General features: G+C 28.5%; 1 protein-coding gene across 1 annotated transcript; it reads right to left on the bottom strand.

The window, feature by feature from the left end:
- Positions 1-13354: 13354 nt before the first annotated feature.
- Positions 13355-14476, bottom strand: LOC136081419 (zinc finger MYM-type protein 1-like). The gene has a single exon (XM_065798732.1). The coding sequence runs from the start codon at positions 14474-14476 to the stop codon at positions 13355-13357; it is 1122 nt and encodes a 373-aa protein (XP_065654804.1).
- Positions 14477-17556: the final 3080 nt, after the last annotated feature.

Below are 17556 nucleotides of genomic sequence, written 5' to 3'. Positions count from 1 at the left end.
TATTAAATTGACTTATAGGCCAATTTAATAACCATTGATATAACTTGTATATGAGTTACTGAAAACTGTAAAATTGTATATAAAAAGAATTGGTTGAATATTTACAGTATTTTACGTTGGTTTTTTTTTTTAATTTAATGACGTTTTGAATAATGAAAGGCAAAAAGTAAAGAAATATTTGTGCTGAATTTGAAAATATAGTAAGCAATAAAAGTAAAGAACTAATGATTTTGAGGTCAAAAACTCCGCCGCTATAAATAAGTGCTTTTAAGAATTGAGTCTCACTCACCACAACCTTGCTAGAGCACCTTTAACTATATAAATCAATAAATTAAAAATTATTCTTTACTTTAAAATGGTTTAGATGTATACCGTATTTTTTAACCAACACTGCCAAGTGAGCGATTTGCGTGTATTTCATAATCATACCACGCAAATTAATTTATTATTTTACTGAACATTGAGATCAAATGTGTAACTAATCTCTTTTTTTAGATAAATTAATATAATCTAACACAGCTAGTGCATTTTTAACATAAAACTTTTATAATAATCTTTACACATAAAAATCTTTCTATCTTTTTTAAAATTTTATATGCAATCTTTACACAAAAAATCTATGTTTCTTTAAAACACTCTACAAAAATAAAACACGATAAAACTTGTAAATCTAAAAAAGATTTTATTCTTTGTATTTTGTGATTATTTTACATCGTAGTTGAGAGAAGTAAAAGCTAGAAATATGTTATAAACAAGCTCAAAAGGCAGACTTTCACGGAAAACATCTACTTTTTGATGTTCAACAATAACAATATACGTAAAAGTAAAATATAACAACTTGAGCGTTTTATCGCTTTTTAAATATATGCGCAATTTAAATTGATGACCGTGATTATAAAAAATTGGCTAAAAGATATGTTCTTTTCGCTTGTGGGTCTTTATTATTTTATATTTTTGGTTAAAACAGAAGAAGAATACTCAAATACTACGATAATAAAACGCATACTTTTGAAACAAAGTTATTAATTTTTCAAAACTATATAAGTTTATTGCAATAAAACTTTTTTGAAAATTTCCAGAAATTTTGAACAAAATTTCCCGGAAACTTTTAACCCTAAGACGGATGCTTCAGGTGTACAGTTCGTAGATCTTCCCCTGAAACGTCCGTCTAATTAATACGTCCTTGGTCAAACTAACACGACGAACTTAAAAAAAATTATGCGAGTTGTTTAAGTGTTTTGAATAAATCACAAATTTATTGCGTCATTATTAATCAAATATCTAAAAAATTTAACAGCATTGCTCTGGGTCAGCGCAGCCAAGTGGATACTTCGGTAAAATAATTTGTCTTTCTCAAAATATTGCGGTTCGAATCCGCTATCCGCTAGCGCAATCTGACCTACAATTTTTCTCAATAAATAAAATATCCCTTTCTTAAGAAGCTTTATTGTGCTGTTTCATTTACTAAAAACTCGATTTTTTTTATTTTTGATTAAACACAAAAAACAAACAAATGTTTTCAAGTCGTAACTTTACTTGTATACAATATTAAAAAATATCAATAAAGAGCGGCTAATACTTATTCTAGGCGGCAAAGTAACATTCTGTCTAAAGGTCATAGGAGATTTCCCAAAATATTTTCTTCCCTTCCCAAAATATTTTCTTCGCTTCCCAAAATATTTTCTTAGACAATGACGGCAGCCATATCAGTTCGCTTCAAAGTTCAATACTGCTTACTGACTTAATTGTAATTATCATTATCATCATGGAGTCATATTTTATTTTAATTTCTATTTAAATTGCTTGTTAATTAAAAAACAAACATTTTTGTCTAAGTAAAAAAAATATTTCTAATAAGACATTTCTTTGAGACTTTTTGAGATTACCAAAACGAGTGAAAGTTTGAGATTTTATGTTTCCGAGTTTTAAGCGTTAAGTTTATTCCGTATTTGTGAATGCAATATTTTGAAATACTTCTATAATAGTATTTATTTTAAGTACTTTTGTAACGTGTCAAAAAGACAAAAGTTTATTTTTAACCCTCTCACTTTGTTTATCAATTGTTATACTTTTAAACCTCTCAAGATGTCTTTAAATAAAATTTGGCCTTTTTAAACTATATAAAAATTTTATAATTTTTTTGTTAATATAACAAAAAAAAAAAAAAAAACTATATAAATGTTTTGTTGAACATTTCCCTTTTTTTAAAGTTGTTTTTAATAGGTCTGGGGTACTGCCCATATTTTAAAGAGAACTTAAACCATACATAAATTATATATTCAGACATTGTAACAAGTAAATGGTGCTTATGTTCCAAATTTTTTGTTTTTTATGTCACAGATATTATGATTTTAGTTCATTAGTAATGAATATATATATATATATAATATATATATATATATATATATATATATATATATATATATATATATATATATATATATATATATACACTATAGCATATTTATGTAACAAATTAATACCATATTTTTGTTACATTAATTAAATATGAATTTTCAAAAAATCAAGAAAAAAAAGGAAGTATAATAAAAGAAAAGATTGCTGCCCCGTGCCAAACCCTCAGTCAATGTAGCAGCACTCCACTGCACGTCAGGCTATTTGTCAGTTGTTGTATGTACTGAAGCCCCTGACAGCAGGTTATTTCAGTATGACGTCAGAGGTTATTTCAGTATGATGTCACTTTTGTCACAGTTTTAATTGGCCATAGTTTAAAAACCTGAGAAATTGATAGTTAATATTAAAATTTCATAGTAATATCGAATATAGTTTTAAAAATGTCCCCCGCCCAAACACAATTAAGTTGTTATTGAAATTGTTGTGTTATTTTTATGACTATTGTCAAAGTATTTGATTTTAAATATGATAAAAAGCATAAAACACCTAAAACTATTTTATATGCTTGTGTAATATGTTGCTCTGATCTGAAATACTAAACAAATACAGAAAATAGTACTTATGTGTTTTATGTCTTAATCATTAGTATGTATTTTTTGCTTTTCAATGTCTTTAATTAATTTTATATTAAAAATAGTAAATTTTTATAGAAAAGAATTTTTATAAAAGTAATGTTAAAACATAATATTACTAACATATATTATGCATGCATTTTACTTTTTTTTAATATGTCAAGTTTATATAGCAAAACTGTTGTTGACAAATATTCAAGAGTATGAACAAAAAATTGTTTCATTTGAAAAACTGTATAACATCAAAAATTGGTTTCCCTTTTATTCAAAATAATTAGATTCATTTAATAGAATGCTAAAAAAAACTTTTATTGTTGGACGTTTCAACTACCTGGTATCATTTGAAAAAAGCAGAAAAAAGAGTAAATTTAGTTGCTGTAGAAATGTATTATAAATATGTTAAAATAATTATGGAACAAACTCAACTTTCCAAGTATTTCTAAAAAATCAGTTAAAAGAAAAATTGAAAAGGTTATAGAAAAACATGACAAGTATCTTAAAAAGCCTGGCAAAAAAGAAGAATGCTCTGTTTTTGGAGATCTTTTTGATATCACCAATATTTAGGGCATGTGGCTTAGTCTGGAAGATAAAAAATTTTTTAACATACAATTATTATGTACAGGAGAAGTTGGTCACAGTTATAATACACAAGTTTCATTACATCCTTCAAAAGTCAGAGTTTGTAATGCAAAAGATACAACTTTAGCAAGCAAAGTAAATAATTTTCCAGTTAGCAGTTCAACTGCATCAGAAGAAAGTGGTTTAGATTTAGATTCGCAAGACAATTACAAACCAGTGGAAATTAAAAAATCAAGAAAAAGAGTATACAATAAAACCAAGTTAGCATCTAACTTTGTGATAACTGAATCTTTAAGTACAAATAAATCAGCTAGAATCTGTAAAAAGTTGTATGAAAAAGTTATTTAAATAGAAAGTCAGGCAGGAATATGGAGATCAACGATAAGGCGAGGAAAAAGAAAGAAGAAAATTATTATTAAAATAGTACAAGAAAATATTTCTGCCTATGTTTCGATGGAAAGAAAATAAACAAGAATGAATACCAAGTTGTGATACTTCAAAATGAGAATAACAAGATCAATTTAGGAATTGTTAAATGTGAAAGTGAAAATTTGTGAAGCTTTATAAAAATTGCTAAATGATTTTGATGCATGGAAATGTATTACAATGATTATGTGACACAACAGCAGTAAATACAGGAAAATTAAATGGTATAGTTGTAAAAATACAAAATGAAATGGAAACCAGAGGCTTTACTAAACCACAATATTTAGGATGTCAGTATCATATACTGGATTTCATTTAAAACATGTTTTGGATCATTTTGTAAATTATAAATCAATAACTCCTGATTTTGATTATAAATTTGTAAATGATTTAACCGAAAATTATGAAAATCTTCAAAAAAGTTATACATATAGAACTGAGCCTAATTATTACATAAACCTAGGATGGCGAGATGACTTCAAATTCCTTTATGAATTATGTGAAGCTTTTTTTACTTCAAGAATCAAAAAAGATTACCAAAAATTAAGTGGCATAAGCTTCCTCTAGTGCACAGTGCAAGGTGGAACTCTAAAGCATCGTATGTTCTTATTGCCTATTTTCTTATACCAACATGGAGGTGTGAACTTGAAAGTGCAGCAACTTTTATTGCAAATTCGTGGAAAAAACTTTGGTACAGCAAACAATTATTTGATGATAATTGGTATGACCATATGCTAGATGCATTGACTGAACTTAAGTGTACAGCTGCTTTAAAAAAACTTTATGAAACACTGAAGCAAAGTAGGTAGTGCACTTCATATTTCAAGGACAAAAATCATTGCTAAACATGGTGTTAAATTGATGGAAGATGTCCTCAAAAATTAAAAAAAAAAGGGAATATGCAAATGTGAAATTTATTGGAAAGAATGATCTGTGAAGCATTTAACTAACTTGTAGAAAATAATTACTTTTATTGATCCACTTAGGTGACATGTAGTTTTTAAATACTTAATATAATATGCAGTTTGTTTTATTTTTATGGTTGTTTATAAATGAAATAAGCTTTACATGTCCTCATGTAATATATGAAAAATGATATTATTAACTGGGGGGGGGGGGGGGATATTTTTGCAACTAGACAATAAGCTAGTTTTTTTATCAATTACTCAACACTTTCCAGGTTATTGAAGTATGGCCACAATAGATTCAAAAAATGTCATAACCCTAATGCACATACAACTGCAGAAATTCTGAAAGAACTCTCCTATTTATGACAAAATAATTCTGTAGGATTGTATAAAGAAATATTGTATCCTTTTTTTTATGCAGTATGCTTATTTTTTACAATATTTTGGTTGCATTACATTTTACAATTACAAACAAACAGATGAGTTATTATATTATTAATTTTATATTGTATACTTTTTAAACACAGGGTTCTGCCTAATAATATAATTTAAATACCATTTACTTTATATTTTAATGCTACATGATGCAGATGTTAAGTTAACATGTTAGAAACAAAACTTTTAGCCATTTATGCAGTGATCAAAGAAGCAGCTAATAGATCCAAAAAATATTGTGAATATTCAAAAGGATCAGCATATATTTAGAAGAAACATCAGGCAATAATAAACGACAGGGTAGTTTTAATGTATACTATTTTTTTGTTATTCTGAAAACAGAATTGTAATTTCTAAATTTAACAGAACTCAACACTAATTAAAGTAGGTAATGAGTTTCATGAATTTAATAATTATTGAAGCATTGAATGTTTCTGTTCTTTCTGAATTTGCATAAGTAAAAAATTTGTCTTTAACTCTATTAGTTAAATGTACTGTAATAAGGAATTTTTATTTTCAGCTAAACTTAACACTATTAAGTGTTAAATTACTATTAAGTGATCAGTTGAAAAGATTAATTGATAGAAGTGAGGAGCATAGACCTGTATTATTCCGGTCCTGATATCTAGTTATTGTTATTGCTATTATTATGATTATCATTTATTTATATAATAGTAGCATATAATACATGATGTATATAGTAGCATATAATATATGGTAAATCATGGTGTGTGAAAAATGTAAATGAAATGAATGTATATGAAATATTTATTGCTTTATTTACGCAGGAATTACCACTAAGTCCAGTCACATTGCTCCGAAACATTGAGTGAAATATATTGTTTGGTAATGAAGTTTTATTTTATATTTGCACTTTTCCCCCGAAGCTCTCCAAGCATGGTTTACTACATTTTGGATACTCATTGTTGAATTCCCAAAAGTACTGTCCCACACGTGCTAATTTAAAAAAAAGTGCTTTGGTGGTAAAGAAAAAGACCGACATGTTAGTAAATAAGACAATCAACTTTTGCACTTATGTTTATATGATTTTTTTTGTTTAAATGTTTTTAATTTTTTTTTTTTTTTCTTTTTTTTTTTGTCACTCAAATAAATTTATATTTGAATATTTATAATAATTTTAAAATTAAATTTAAAAATAGCTTTATAGTTTTGAAACTTTTTAAAAACTTTATAGTGTCTAATTTTTGTTTATTTTTTATTAGTTTTAAAGTTATTGTTTTTCAATTTGTTACGTTTAATATTGCAGAACATTATTTTATTGTTGAATAACATTTATGGAATCCTTTTTTTGATTATTGAAATTTTTATTTGTGCTATTTAGTTGCTTTTTTCGAACGATGATGTTATAAAATTTTAAACATTATTGCAGAGTTTTGTTTATTGCGGTTATACTATGTTAACACGGTTACCCGGTTCATGTTGCATGAAAAATCGTTTTTTAATTGGATTTCAAGAATTCAAACGTTTCTTATATGCATTATTATATATAAATTGTATATCTATAGGCCTATATAATAATACCTACTAATATAGTATAATAAGTTACTGAATATTTTATAATTTAAGTTAAAAACAAAATTACGGGTTAAAAATATGGTTTTCGGTTTTAAAGGGATTTTAGAAAACCCTTAAATGGTTCTACAGCTGGTACAAACTAAAAAACTATTTAGAGCTTTTTAAAAAACCCTTTCTTTTTACAGTGCAAGGTAGTAAAAAGTGATGAAGCCCTTTATTGTAAATGTACTAATACCTTCCTGTCAATAAGTATCTAGATACATCTAGGAGACATTATTTTTGTGTGTTTTGACCTATTAAGCCAGGAAAATCTGAATGATGGTATAAAGGAGAAAGTATAAATGGATAATTGAAAGTATAAATGGATAACTGTTCTTAAACCTTCATTTGAATAAGCGTACAATTTTTTTTTTTGTTTTTTTTGTTCTTTTATCTTTACAATGTTGTGATTCTATCTATATAACTGATACAAATTTACAATGTTTATAAAATATATGATGGTAAGAGAAAAAATAAAATCTCACAACTTTATAGAATACAAAAAATATAACTGCAGGGTATCATTATTATTAAAAGAACGCGGGAAACTTGCAGAAGACCAGATGGTCTTGTCATCAAGAAACCGCTTGTACTAGTAATATTTTTTGTTTTTACATGTTTCTAGTTTCACAAAATATAATGGTAGTTCATTTTATATTGGATTCACATATAATAAAATGTAAGATAATAAATAATTGATAAATGCTAGATTTTGTACTCATAAATATATGATTAGGCATAAATAAAATTATTTTTGATTTATATATTTTTTATATTAATATTTGTTATTGAAGTTTTTTGGGATTTTCGTTTCAACATTAATTTTGGCTCTAGTTTCAGTATTAGTTTAGTGTAAGTTCATATAATTGTTTATATTTAAAACGAATTTTTTTAGTAAGATTTTCAAACAATTTAGGTTATCTAATTTTGTAATTATGGCATTTCTGGATATCAGTTTTTATAGAGATAGGGACCGCGATATGAAATTGTGAAACGCGGTAGTTTTGTTTTTCTAAACGGTATATAAAAGTTATACTTATACTTCTCGAGTTATACTTCTCGAGTGTCATATCTATTTATATGTTATACGTCTCGAGTGTCATATCTATTTCCATTGCTTTTAAAGAAATCATTTAAGAAATGTGATGGGACAAGCCCGAGTTTATATTTCAGCATAAACAATAAGTTTTGATAAATGTTTATTCTATAGACGTTTAGTGCATTAAGGAGTTTTAACAAAGGTTCAGGATGAGTGAATTTGTCTTTTTTATAGACAATTCTAACGGCATGTTTTTGACGTCGATAAAGTGGTTTCAAATTGGATTTATTGGTACTTGCCCATGCTATATTACCATATGTATAATAGGTCTGTATAAATGAGAAATAAAGATGTTTTAGATTTTCTTGGGATAACATTGGTCTAGCTTTGTATAGCACGCCAATGTTTTTGATTATTTTAGTATTTAAATAGTCAATGTGTGCTTTCCATGAAATATTTTCGTCAACTAGTAAACCTAGAAATTTTGTTATTGAGGTTCTTTCAATATTTTTGTTTTCTTTTTTTAGCAATGGTAATATATTAGGTATTTTTTTTCTTTTCTGGTTGGGATGGAATAAAGTGTAATAGGTTTTTACTGTGTTTAAAGATAATTTATTAGATTTTAGCCAGATATTAAGTTTTTCAAGTTCGACATTCGTTGTTTCAAAGAGTTCTTTAATAGACTGAGATGAATAAAATAAATTAGTATCATCTGCAAACATTATTACATCAAGTTTGTTTAAGACTTTCGGAAGATCATTAACATATATTAAGAACAATAAGGTAGCTAGAATGGAACCTTGGGGAACGCCACATTTAATCTTAAGCAATTTTGAACAGATATTTTCATCAGTATTAACACATTGCTGTCTGTTTAGCAAAAAAATTTTAAACCAGAGTAATGCAACATTTTTTACGCCATATTTTTTCAATTTTTTGAGCAGGATAGCATGATCAACAGTATCGAATGCTTTCGATAAATCTATAAAGCTTCCTAAAACAAATTTTTTATTAACAAATGAGTAGTTGATGCTATTTACAAGATCTACGATTGCATGTTCGGTTGCATGTTGCTTTTGAAAGCCGAATTGTTTTGTATTTAAGATGTTGTTGTTTGTTATATATTGGTATAATTTATTATAAATTATTCGTTCGAGGAGTTTTGAGAATACAGGAAGAATTGAGATTGGTCTATAATTGTTTAGTAAGTATGGTTCTCCAGTTTTATATATTGGTACAACTTTTGCAATTTTCAATTTCTCCGGAACGGTTCCTGTTGTAATTGAAGATTTAAATATTTCGAAGAGGGGTTTCTTTATTATCGGAAAGATACTCATTACAATATTGCTACAAATTTCATCAATTCCTGGTGCTTTGTGATTTTTAAAGAGTTTTTTGCATTTTCGAGTTTTTCATAGCTTAATCCGTTGAAAGTTAGTTCGCTATTTAGATCAGTTAAATAATTTTCAAAGGAGTTATTTGCGGTTTGAATTTTAGACGCCATGTTAGGGCCAATATTTGCGAAGAAATTGTTGAATTGTTCGGCAATAGAGTTCTTATCGTTGTGTTCTATTTCATTTATAATAATTCTATCTGGTAAGCAGTTTGTTTTTATATACTTTTTTCCGATTATTTCTTTCATGATGTTCCATGTTTTTTTGGTATCTCCATTGTTTTTTGAAGTAATTTAAAATAATAAACTTTTTTAGAATGTTTTCTGATTTTTTCGAAAAGATTTTTATATTGTTTATAAGTAGATAGGTTTTCTTCATTTCTGTTTTTCAAATATTTAACATATAGTCTTTGTTTAGTTTTTGAAGATTTTTTGATTCCGCTGGTGATCCATGGACAGCTCAAATGTTTTACTTTTATTTCTTTTTCTTTGATTGGAAAATGATTATTATAGTGTTTTAGAAAAATATCTGTGAAAGTATTATATGCAGAGTTTGTGTTCCCAAGGTTACATTCTTGATACACTTTAACCCAATCTTCTGCCGATAGTGCGTCTTTAAAACATTTAATAGAATTTTTATTTATTTTTCTTTTATAAATTTTTTTTTTCAAGTTATTATTTATTTTTGTATCATGTTTTATTGTAAAGTAAATTGGATAATATTCCTGCTTTTAAGGAGGTATCTAGAAATGAGTTTGTTAGTATGTTATCTATAGCAGAAATAGTATTCGAGGTTACCCGTGTGTGTTTTTTAATAATTGGTAAAATACAATGTTGAAACATGTTATCAAAAAATAATTTAGTGATCGGACACTCTTTGTATTTTAAACAATCTATGTTTAAGTCCCCGATACAATCATAAATAGATTGAATAATCAAAGTATTGTCTAAGGTACAAAAGTGTTTACTGACTTTTTTTTTTTTTTTTTTTTTGTGGTGATTCAGGTCCTCCCAAAAGTCCTTTGCATAACCGTGGAAGGTCATGCAAAATGGAAAAGCATGACCGTGGAAGAGCATTTAACCAGGAAGATCACACCTTCCTTATCAATGTCGCTTATTGGGCTAGAGTCGGTGTAATACAATTAGTTACATAAACAACGGACAACTTTTTCACAAACAGTTATCTCACACATGTTTTGCTTGGACAAAGTAAGATACCTTGGTGCCTTTTAAAAAGAAATTCTTAACAATACATTGCCAGGCCTACATTAACCTTACTTGATTATTTTTGGTTTTTAAAATGACTATACAATATTTTATAATGTTATTATCAACCTTTCATCAAAATAATGATATTACTATGGACAAAAATAAAAACATCTATTTTTCTATGTTAAAACAAATATAAAGGTGGAGTTGACGCGTTAGACCAGATTGTCAAATTCTACTTGAGATGCTGAAAGTGTAAAGAAAAGCCATTTACAATGTTTTGCAATATTTTGAATATTGAAGCATAAAATACTTTTTATTCTTTTTTTATTTTATTTTTATTTTATTCTTTTCATATATTAAATGTTTATCATAATTATAAAAATTTGTCTTTACATAGTAAAAGTTTTTTAAAGAAAAATCAGAAAGTCTTGTTAGAAATAAAATGCGAATATGAAACTTACCCAAATAGTTACAAATAGTAATCTTCGCCAATTATTTGCACTATTACCCATCTAAACAAGCTCAATTAACTCAAGAGCAGTGTAATAAAATAAGTTATATGTATCTTAGTGTTTATGACAGAAAAACTAACTTAAATTTTGTGCAATATCATGCAATCATTCTGTTTTCATGGCTCATGGCAGAATTGTTTGCAGTAGTTTACTCTTTTTTTTTTTTTTTTGAATAAATTGTTGCAATATTATTACAATATATAATACTTAATTGTTATAAAGAAAGTATTTTTTTAAAAAGAAAACAATTTAAAAAAATAAACAACCGGGCCAACGACACCGGGGGGGCCAGGGGGCACGTTCCCCCCCCCCCGCCCACACACACACACACGCACACACTTTTTTTCTATAGGACTTTTTTTTTATTTTAAAGAGAATTCTAAATATAGAAGACTTTTTTAAGAACTAACGATTGTGCCCCCTCCCCCTCCACTTCGAAACCCGTGTCGTCGGCCCTCAACAATAACTTTAAAAAATAAACAATTATTTTAAAAAGTATGAAAATTTTTTTCATAAAAAGTTAGATTATAAAAAGATAGTTTAATTCCTTACTCCTCCTTATAGTAACTTTATTTTGTGTCGTCTTTTGAGAGTTATCGACAGGAATGCGGAGTTCAAAAAAAGACTCCTGCTTTAAATCTCAATTTGTTCCTTGTGACTGGTGTCCATAAGTGACTTATGATCTGCAAATTGAAAAAACTTTTTTAGGTTTAATGACTTTCAACCGTTTTATTTTTTAACCGGGTGTCGTTGATTGTTCCACTAATCTTTAAGTCTTTTTACTTAAATGCAGTTTATAAGCTTCTTTACATTTTTGGAGCTCCTGGATACCAAAAACCGGAAAGAAATTATCCTTTCAAACTTTCAAATCTTTTATTCTTTTTTCATTTTTATGTCTTCTTTATAACAATTATTAATAATATTTTTTAGCTAAGATCTAAAAAAAACTTTTACAAATTACCTTTAACTTTTCGTTAATTTACAAACACAAAAATAAAACTGACAAAAATATTATGAGAACAACAGGCTATAGAACATCTATAAATCTTTGAAACATATGGTCTGTTGAAATTTCAATATAACCAATACAGAATTTCTATTGGATTCTACAAAAAGTCGAAAACGTTTTTTTAATATTAATATATATAGGAAAAAAGTCAAATATAAAGAAAGATATTTATTAAGATCAATTTCTATAGAAAATAATTATGAGTTTCTATAGAAACTCCAATAACTTTTTATAGACCAAATGTTTTAAAAATTTATAGAACATTTTTTCCTGGGATGAGTGTGCTCAATGACCATAAGTCAGTTCATTTTTTTTTTCTTAAATAATTGTCAGTAGGCTTTAAATTTTTTTCTAACATTTACGCCATTGGCTAATGACTTCATGATTGTTCTTTTATGTGCTCCGTATCATTTTCTCTAAGTAAATGAAACATAAACTATAAAACTAAGTTTTAATGTATTTTTGATAGTCGGCTGGTTATCAGCAGGAAGTAAATAAAACGTAAAAATAATGTCGCGCTGATGTCAATTTAACGTATTTTTTTAACGTTTTGCTGATGAATATCCGGCTATAAAAAAAAAATAGAAGTAACATTTTTAAACGATTAGATGCGAACGTTGCGCCAGTGTTATTTTGACATCTTTGTTTACGTCTTATTAATGAGTAACCACCAATTAAATGTAATAATTACATCTTTGGCTGATTAATTGGCGATGTCGCGCCGATGTCACCGCGATACCTAAGTGTTGTTTGGGAATATAGTGTGAGCAGGGCCGTCTTAAGGCCATCGGGGACCCTAGGCTAGACTTAATTTGGGGGCCCCCTTTTTCCTTAGTAAAAAAATTAAATCAAATACTAAAATAGGAAACATTTATTAAAGAAATGATAAAATTTACATGTGACGTTTACGTGATTTTTTTCTTGAAAATTCTTTAATAATATCATCAAAATCAATGGTTAAAAGAACATCTGATTCAATTGACATTAACGACAAACAGTTCAATCTTTCTTGCAGCATGGTTGAGCGGAGTTCATTTTTTATAAGTTTTTGTTTTGAAAATGATCGCTCGCCAGTGCAATTTGAGACCATCATTGACAGAAAAATTCTAAGGGAAATTTCAATATTTGGAAAAGTTGATTCCAAGTGGTCTCTTTTTAATGTTGAGTAAAATTCTGTAAATGAATGTTCATCTTTTGAAATGTAATATTTAAATTGCTGGCGCTCAAAAAAAAGTTCATTTTCATTTATGTCCTTCTTATAAATTTGTGCTAGGTTTGATCAATGTTCATTTAGTTCAACATTGGCAATTGTTTGAATGTTTACTAGAAATCCGAAATTGTCATTGATCTTCTCATATGCTGATGTTCTTTTTTCTAAATTTGATGTTAGTGAATCAATAACAGGAAGGTATGTTTCAATTTTGAATTTATAACTTCCCTGAAATTCCAATTCTTCAGCCTCACCATCAAAGAAGGCCATACGTCGGCTTCTTTTTTTTGTTCCTTTTGAAGAATCTCTGTAGTCAGTGTTTGGAAGCAAGATTTTGGCTTTTTCCTGGTAATTCTCAAATTGACTCCTCAAATCTTTAATGAAATGCAATAATGACTTTAGAATCCGAACTGCAACATCCAGGTTTAAATTTTCTTTCTGTAAAATCTTCGATGTTTCATTAAAATGACAAAGAATATCATTCCAGAAAATTGTCAGAAAAACAATCTCAAAAGTGTTCATTTTCGTGATGAGATTTTGAGCATCATTTTGAGTTTCTTTTGACTGACTTATGTCCTTGATCAAAAATTCAAGTGCTTTTTTAATCTCATCATAACTGTCATGCAGACAAGTCACAGCATCTTCACGTGCTGACCATCGAGTTCCAGAAAGCTGTTTGACAATTTTTTTGCCTTTGCCAACAAAAGACAGAAGCACTTGCCAACGATGAGTTGATGCAGAAAAAAAGTTGTAGAGGCATTGAACAAAGTCAAAAAAAATAATTGCTTCTAAACAACATCCAGCTGCACTGTTGCCAACCAGATTTAAAGAATGTCCAGCACAAGGAATAAACAATGCTGATTCACTTTTGTCTTTAATCCTCTTTTGTAGGCCTGAGTACTGTCCTGCCATATTTGATGCATTATCGTATGACTGCCCACGACAGTCAGATATTGAAATTTCATTTTCTTGTAAAAAATTCAAAACCACTGTTTCTAAATGTTTAGCTCCATGCCCGTGAATGGGAACAAATTGCAAAAAACGCTCAACTGGTGCCAAGTCTTTAACATATCGAACTGTAAAAGTTAATTGATCTACATGTGACAAGTCTGGAGTTGAGTCAACGCTGATTGAGTAGTATTTTGCTTTTTTTAATTCAGAAATTATTTCGCTCAAAACTTTATTTCCCATTAGGCATTACTCATTATAATACATTATAATGTCTTCTTTTGCTTTAGCGGCTTTTTTCCTCTTTGCAGCACCACTTTGATAAGTCCGATTAGACATGTTAAATGACTTTTTTTCAAAACAGATGTTTTAAGTTGATCACAGCAATTTCAAATTCAATCTAATGGGATATTTTAAGTGCTTGTATTTAACACTTCTTATCGGAAAATTTATGTTTATTTTCGGACGCATGCATGCATTTTTGCTTATCAAGAAAAAAAAACTTCCCTAGGGGGCCCCCAAACTGAAAAACTGATACTTTTCTAAAAATATTTTAAAAAAATCTTATCAAGAAAAAAATTATTCCCGAGGGGCCCCCAAACTATGATTTCTTCAGAAAATTTAGAAATATAATTTTTTATTTATATAAATTTGAAAAAAAATCCAGACACATTTTGGGGGCCCCTAAAAATCGGGGGCCCTAGGCTGCAGCCTACCTAGCCTATGCGTTAAGACGGCACTGAGTGTGAGTGCAGCAAATGCATTTGTATGCTAAATAGTAAGATGACTGGTAAGAAAAAAAGAGAGCCATTAAGAAAAACAAAGTTAATAAAAAAGTAGAACTAGATATAGCGCAGATGTATAGGAATAGAGCCTCAAATAGATGCTATGGTGAGCCGCGCACTAAATTGTTGCGCTATTGTGACAGTAAAGTAATGAGAAATAAATATATTAGGTAGGGTATTATTAGTCATAAAATAAAAACTAAATCTGGAAGTATAAAGTAACAACATATATGTATTTATATATAAATAGTATATGTATTTATGTGTATATATATAATGCCAGTATATATATATATATATATATATATTTATATATATATATATATATATATATATATATATATATATATATATATATATATATATATATATATATATATATATATATATATATATATATATATACAGTATTGGCCAAACATTTGCAACCAACATCGAACAATGCTAAAAAGTGTTCCTAATTTTATATGTCTTAAAAATGAAACGAACTATACTACCACAGCAAACAGTTCAGGAGTCTGGAGTCATAGCATGCCATGACATGAGCAATCAGCTGACAGGTGACAGCACACAGGCAGAATTTCGTTGACAAGTGTCATTTTGCAGCGGACAAAACAAGTGCAATTTTTTTGGTTTGTTTCATTTTCTTAAGTCTGGTCCAATACAACAAGTATTTCATTACATCATTACAGTCCACATCCAACCAAGACGTTGTGTTCCACAGAGCATTATTGTATCATCACAAGGTAAATGTAACACGGTAAGCCTTGAGAAGCGTGATTATTTATTTTTATTATTTTTATGACTTCAAGTGCAAAAATGGCTCCCGACAGTCTTGGATTGGAACTAAGAAAGAAAATTATTGGCGATTCCTTAAGTGGAATGTCACAAAAAAGTATTTGTGATAAATATCGCGTGAAAAAATGGACCGTATCAAGACTATGTTCCAAATATCGTTCTACGGGGAAGTTGGCGGCAGATAACAAAGATGGAAGACCGCGTTCCACCACTTCTAGAGAGGATTCTATGATCGTCAGATCCGTCAAGAAAGATCCCTGGATATCATCAGTCGAGATACAAAAGCAATTAGAGCTGCCTGTATCGGACCGAACAATCAAACGACGTGCTGTTGAAGCCGGATTGTTTTCTCGACGCTCTGCAAAGAAACCGCTGATTTCACTAAAAAACCAGAAGAAAAGACTCCTGTTTGCTACATCTCATACTGAATGGAATGTGCAGAAATGGCGAACTGTCCTGTTCAGTGATGAATCGAAGTTCAACATCATTGGGAGCGATGGTATTTGCCGTGTACGTCGACCGGCCGGAAAACGCCTCGATTTACGTTACTACCATAAGATCGTGAAGCATGGTGGAGGCAATGTAATGGTCTGGGGGTGTTTTTCTGCTAACGGTCTAGGTCCAATACATCGAAACGATGGAATAATGGACCGTTTCGTGAATAAAAATATCCTGAAAGATGTTATGTTACCTCATGCTGAATGGAATATGCCAATAAAATGGGTTTTTCAGCAAGACAACGATCCGAAACACACTGCAAAAGTAGTCAAGCAATGGTTTCAAGACAACCACCTATCGGTAATGGATTAGCCGCCTCAATCTCCGGATCTCAACCCCATTGAGAACCTGTGGGAGATCGTCAACCGCAGAATTAATCGTGAAGGTGTTCGTAGTAAGGATCAACTGTTTGAACAAATCCAAAAGGCCTGGGCAGCGATTCCAAAAGGTTTCATTGCTCACTTTGTGATCAATAAAACTTGAAGAACTTTTTCTCTAAACAGTTACATAGTTATTTCTCTAAATTGAAAAAAAGCAGCACTTTTATATAAAGAAACTAAATTAGCATTAATTGGTTGCACTCGTTTTGTCCGATACTGTATATATATATATATATATATATATATATATATATATATATATATATATATATATATATATATATATATATATATATATATATATTTTATATATATATATATATATATATATATATATATATATATATATATATATATATATATTTATATATATATATACACACACATATATATACTGGCATTGTACACACACATACACATATATACACACACACATATACATATATATATATATATATATTTTTTAAAGTTTACATTTGTTGTCGTAGTAAATAAATTACTTTCACAAACACAATCAAGGTTTCTGAAAGAAGATCGTTCTGATCTTATCATCAGAACGTTTTACAAGCATGTGTATATAAACTACATCAAAACATAATCAACAAAATAAAACGTAATTAACAATAAATGTTACAAAGAAAATATAAAATTACAATTAAAAAAAGCTGACTACATCATCCATTAAGATAATTAAATTTTTTAGTTTGTATTTGAAAATGGGAAAATTAAAATGCATGTCAAAATTGAACAAAAAAATTTTATTTCAAAGATAAGGGTGCACGATATGCAATACAAAACTGATTGAACTTGGTTCGACAAAAGGGGTCATGTATAAAATTATTGTTTCTAAGTGCATATTTAT

The sequence above is a fragment of the Hydra vulgaris genome, chromosome 06 (assembly GCF_038396675.1).
Source record: "Hydra vulgaris chromosome 06, alternate assembly HydraT2T_AEP".
NCBI classification, from domain to species: domain Eukaryota; kingdom Metazoa; phylum Cnidaria; class Hydrozoa; order Anthoathecata; family Hydridae; genus Hydra; species Hydra vulgaris.
Note: the sequence above shows the minus strand (reverse complement) of the source record. Positions and strands in the feature narration are given on the sequence as shown.

Excerpts from the sequence above, each read along its gene's own strand:
- LOC136081419 (XM_065798732.1), bottom strand. The coding sequence starts at position 14,476 with ATGGGAAATAAAGTTTTGAGCGAAATAATTTCTGAATTAAAAAAAGCA.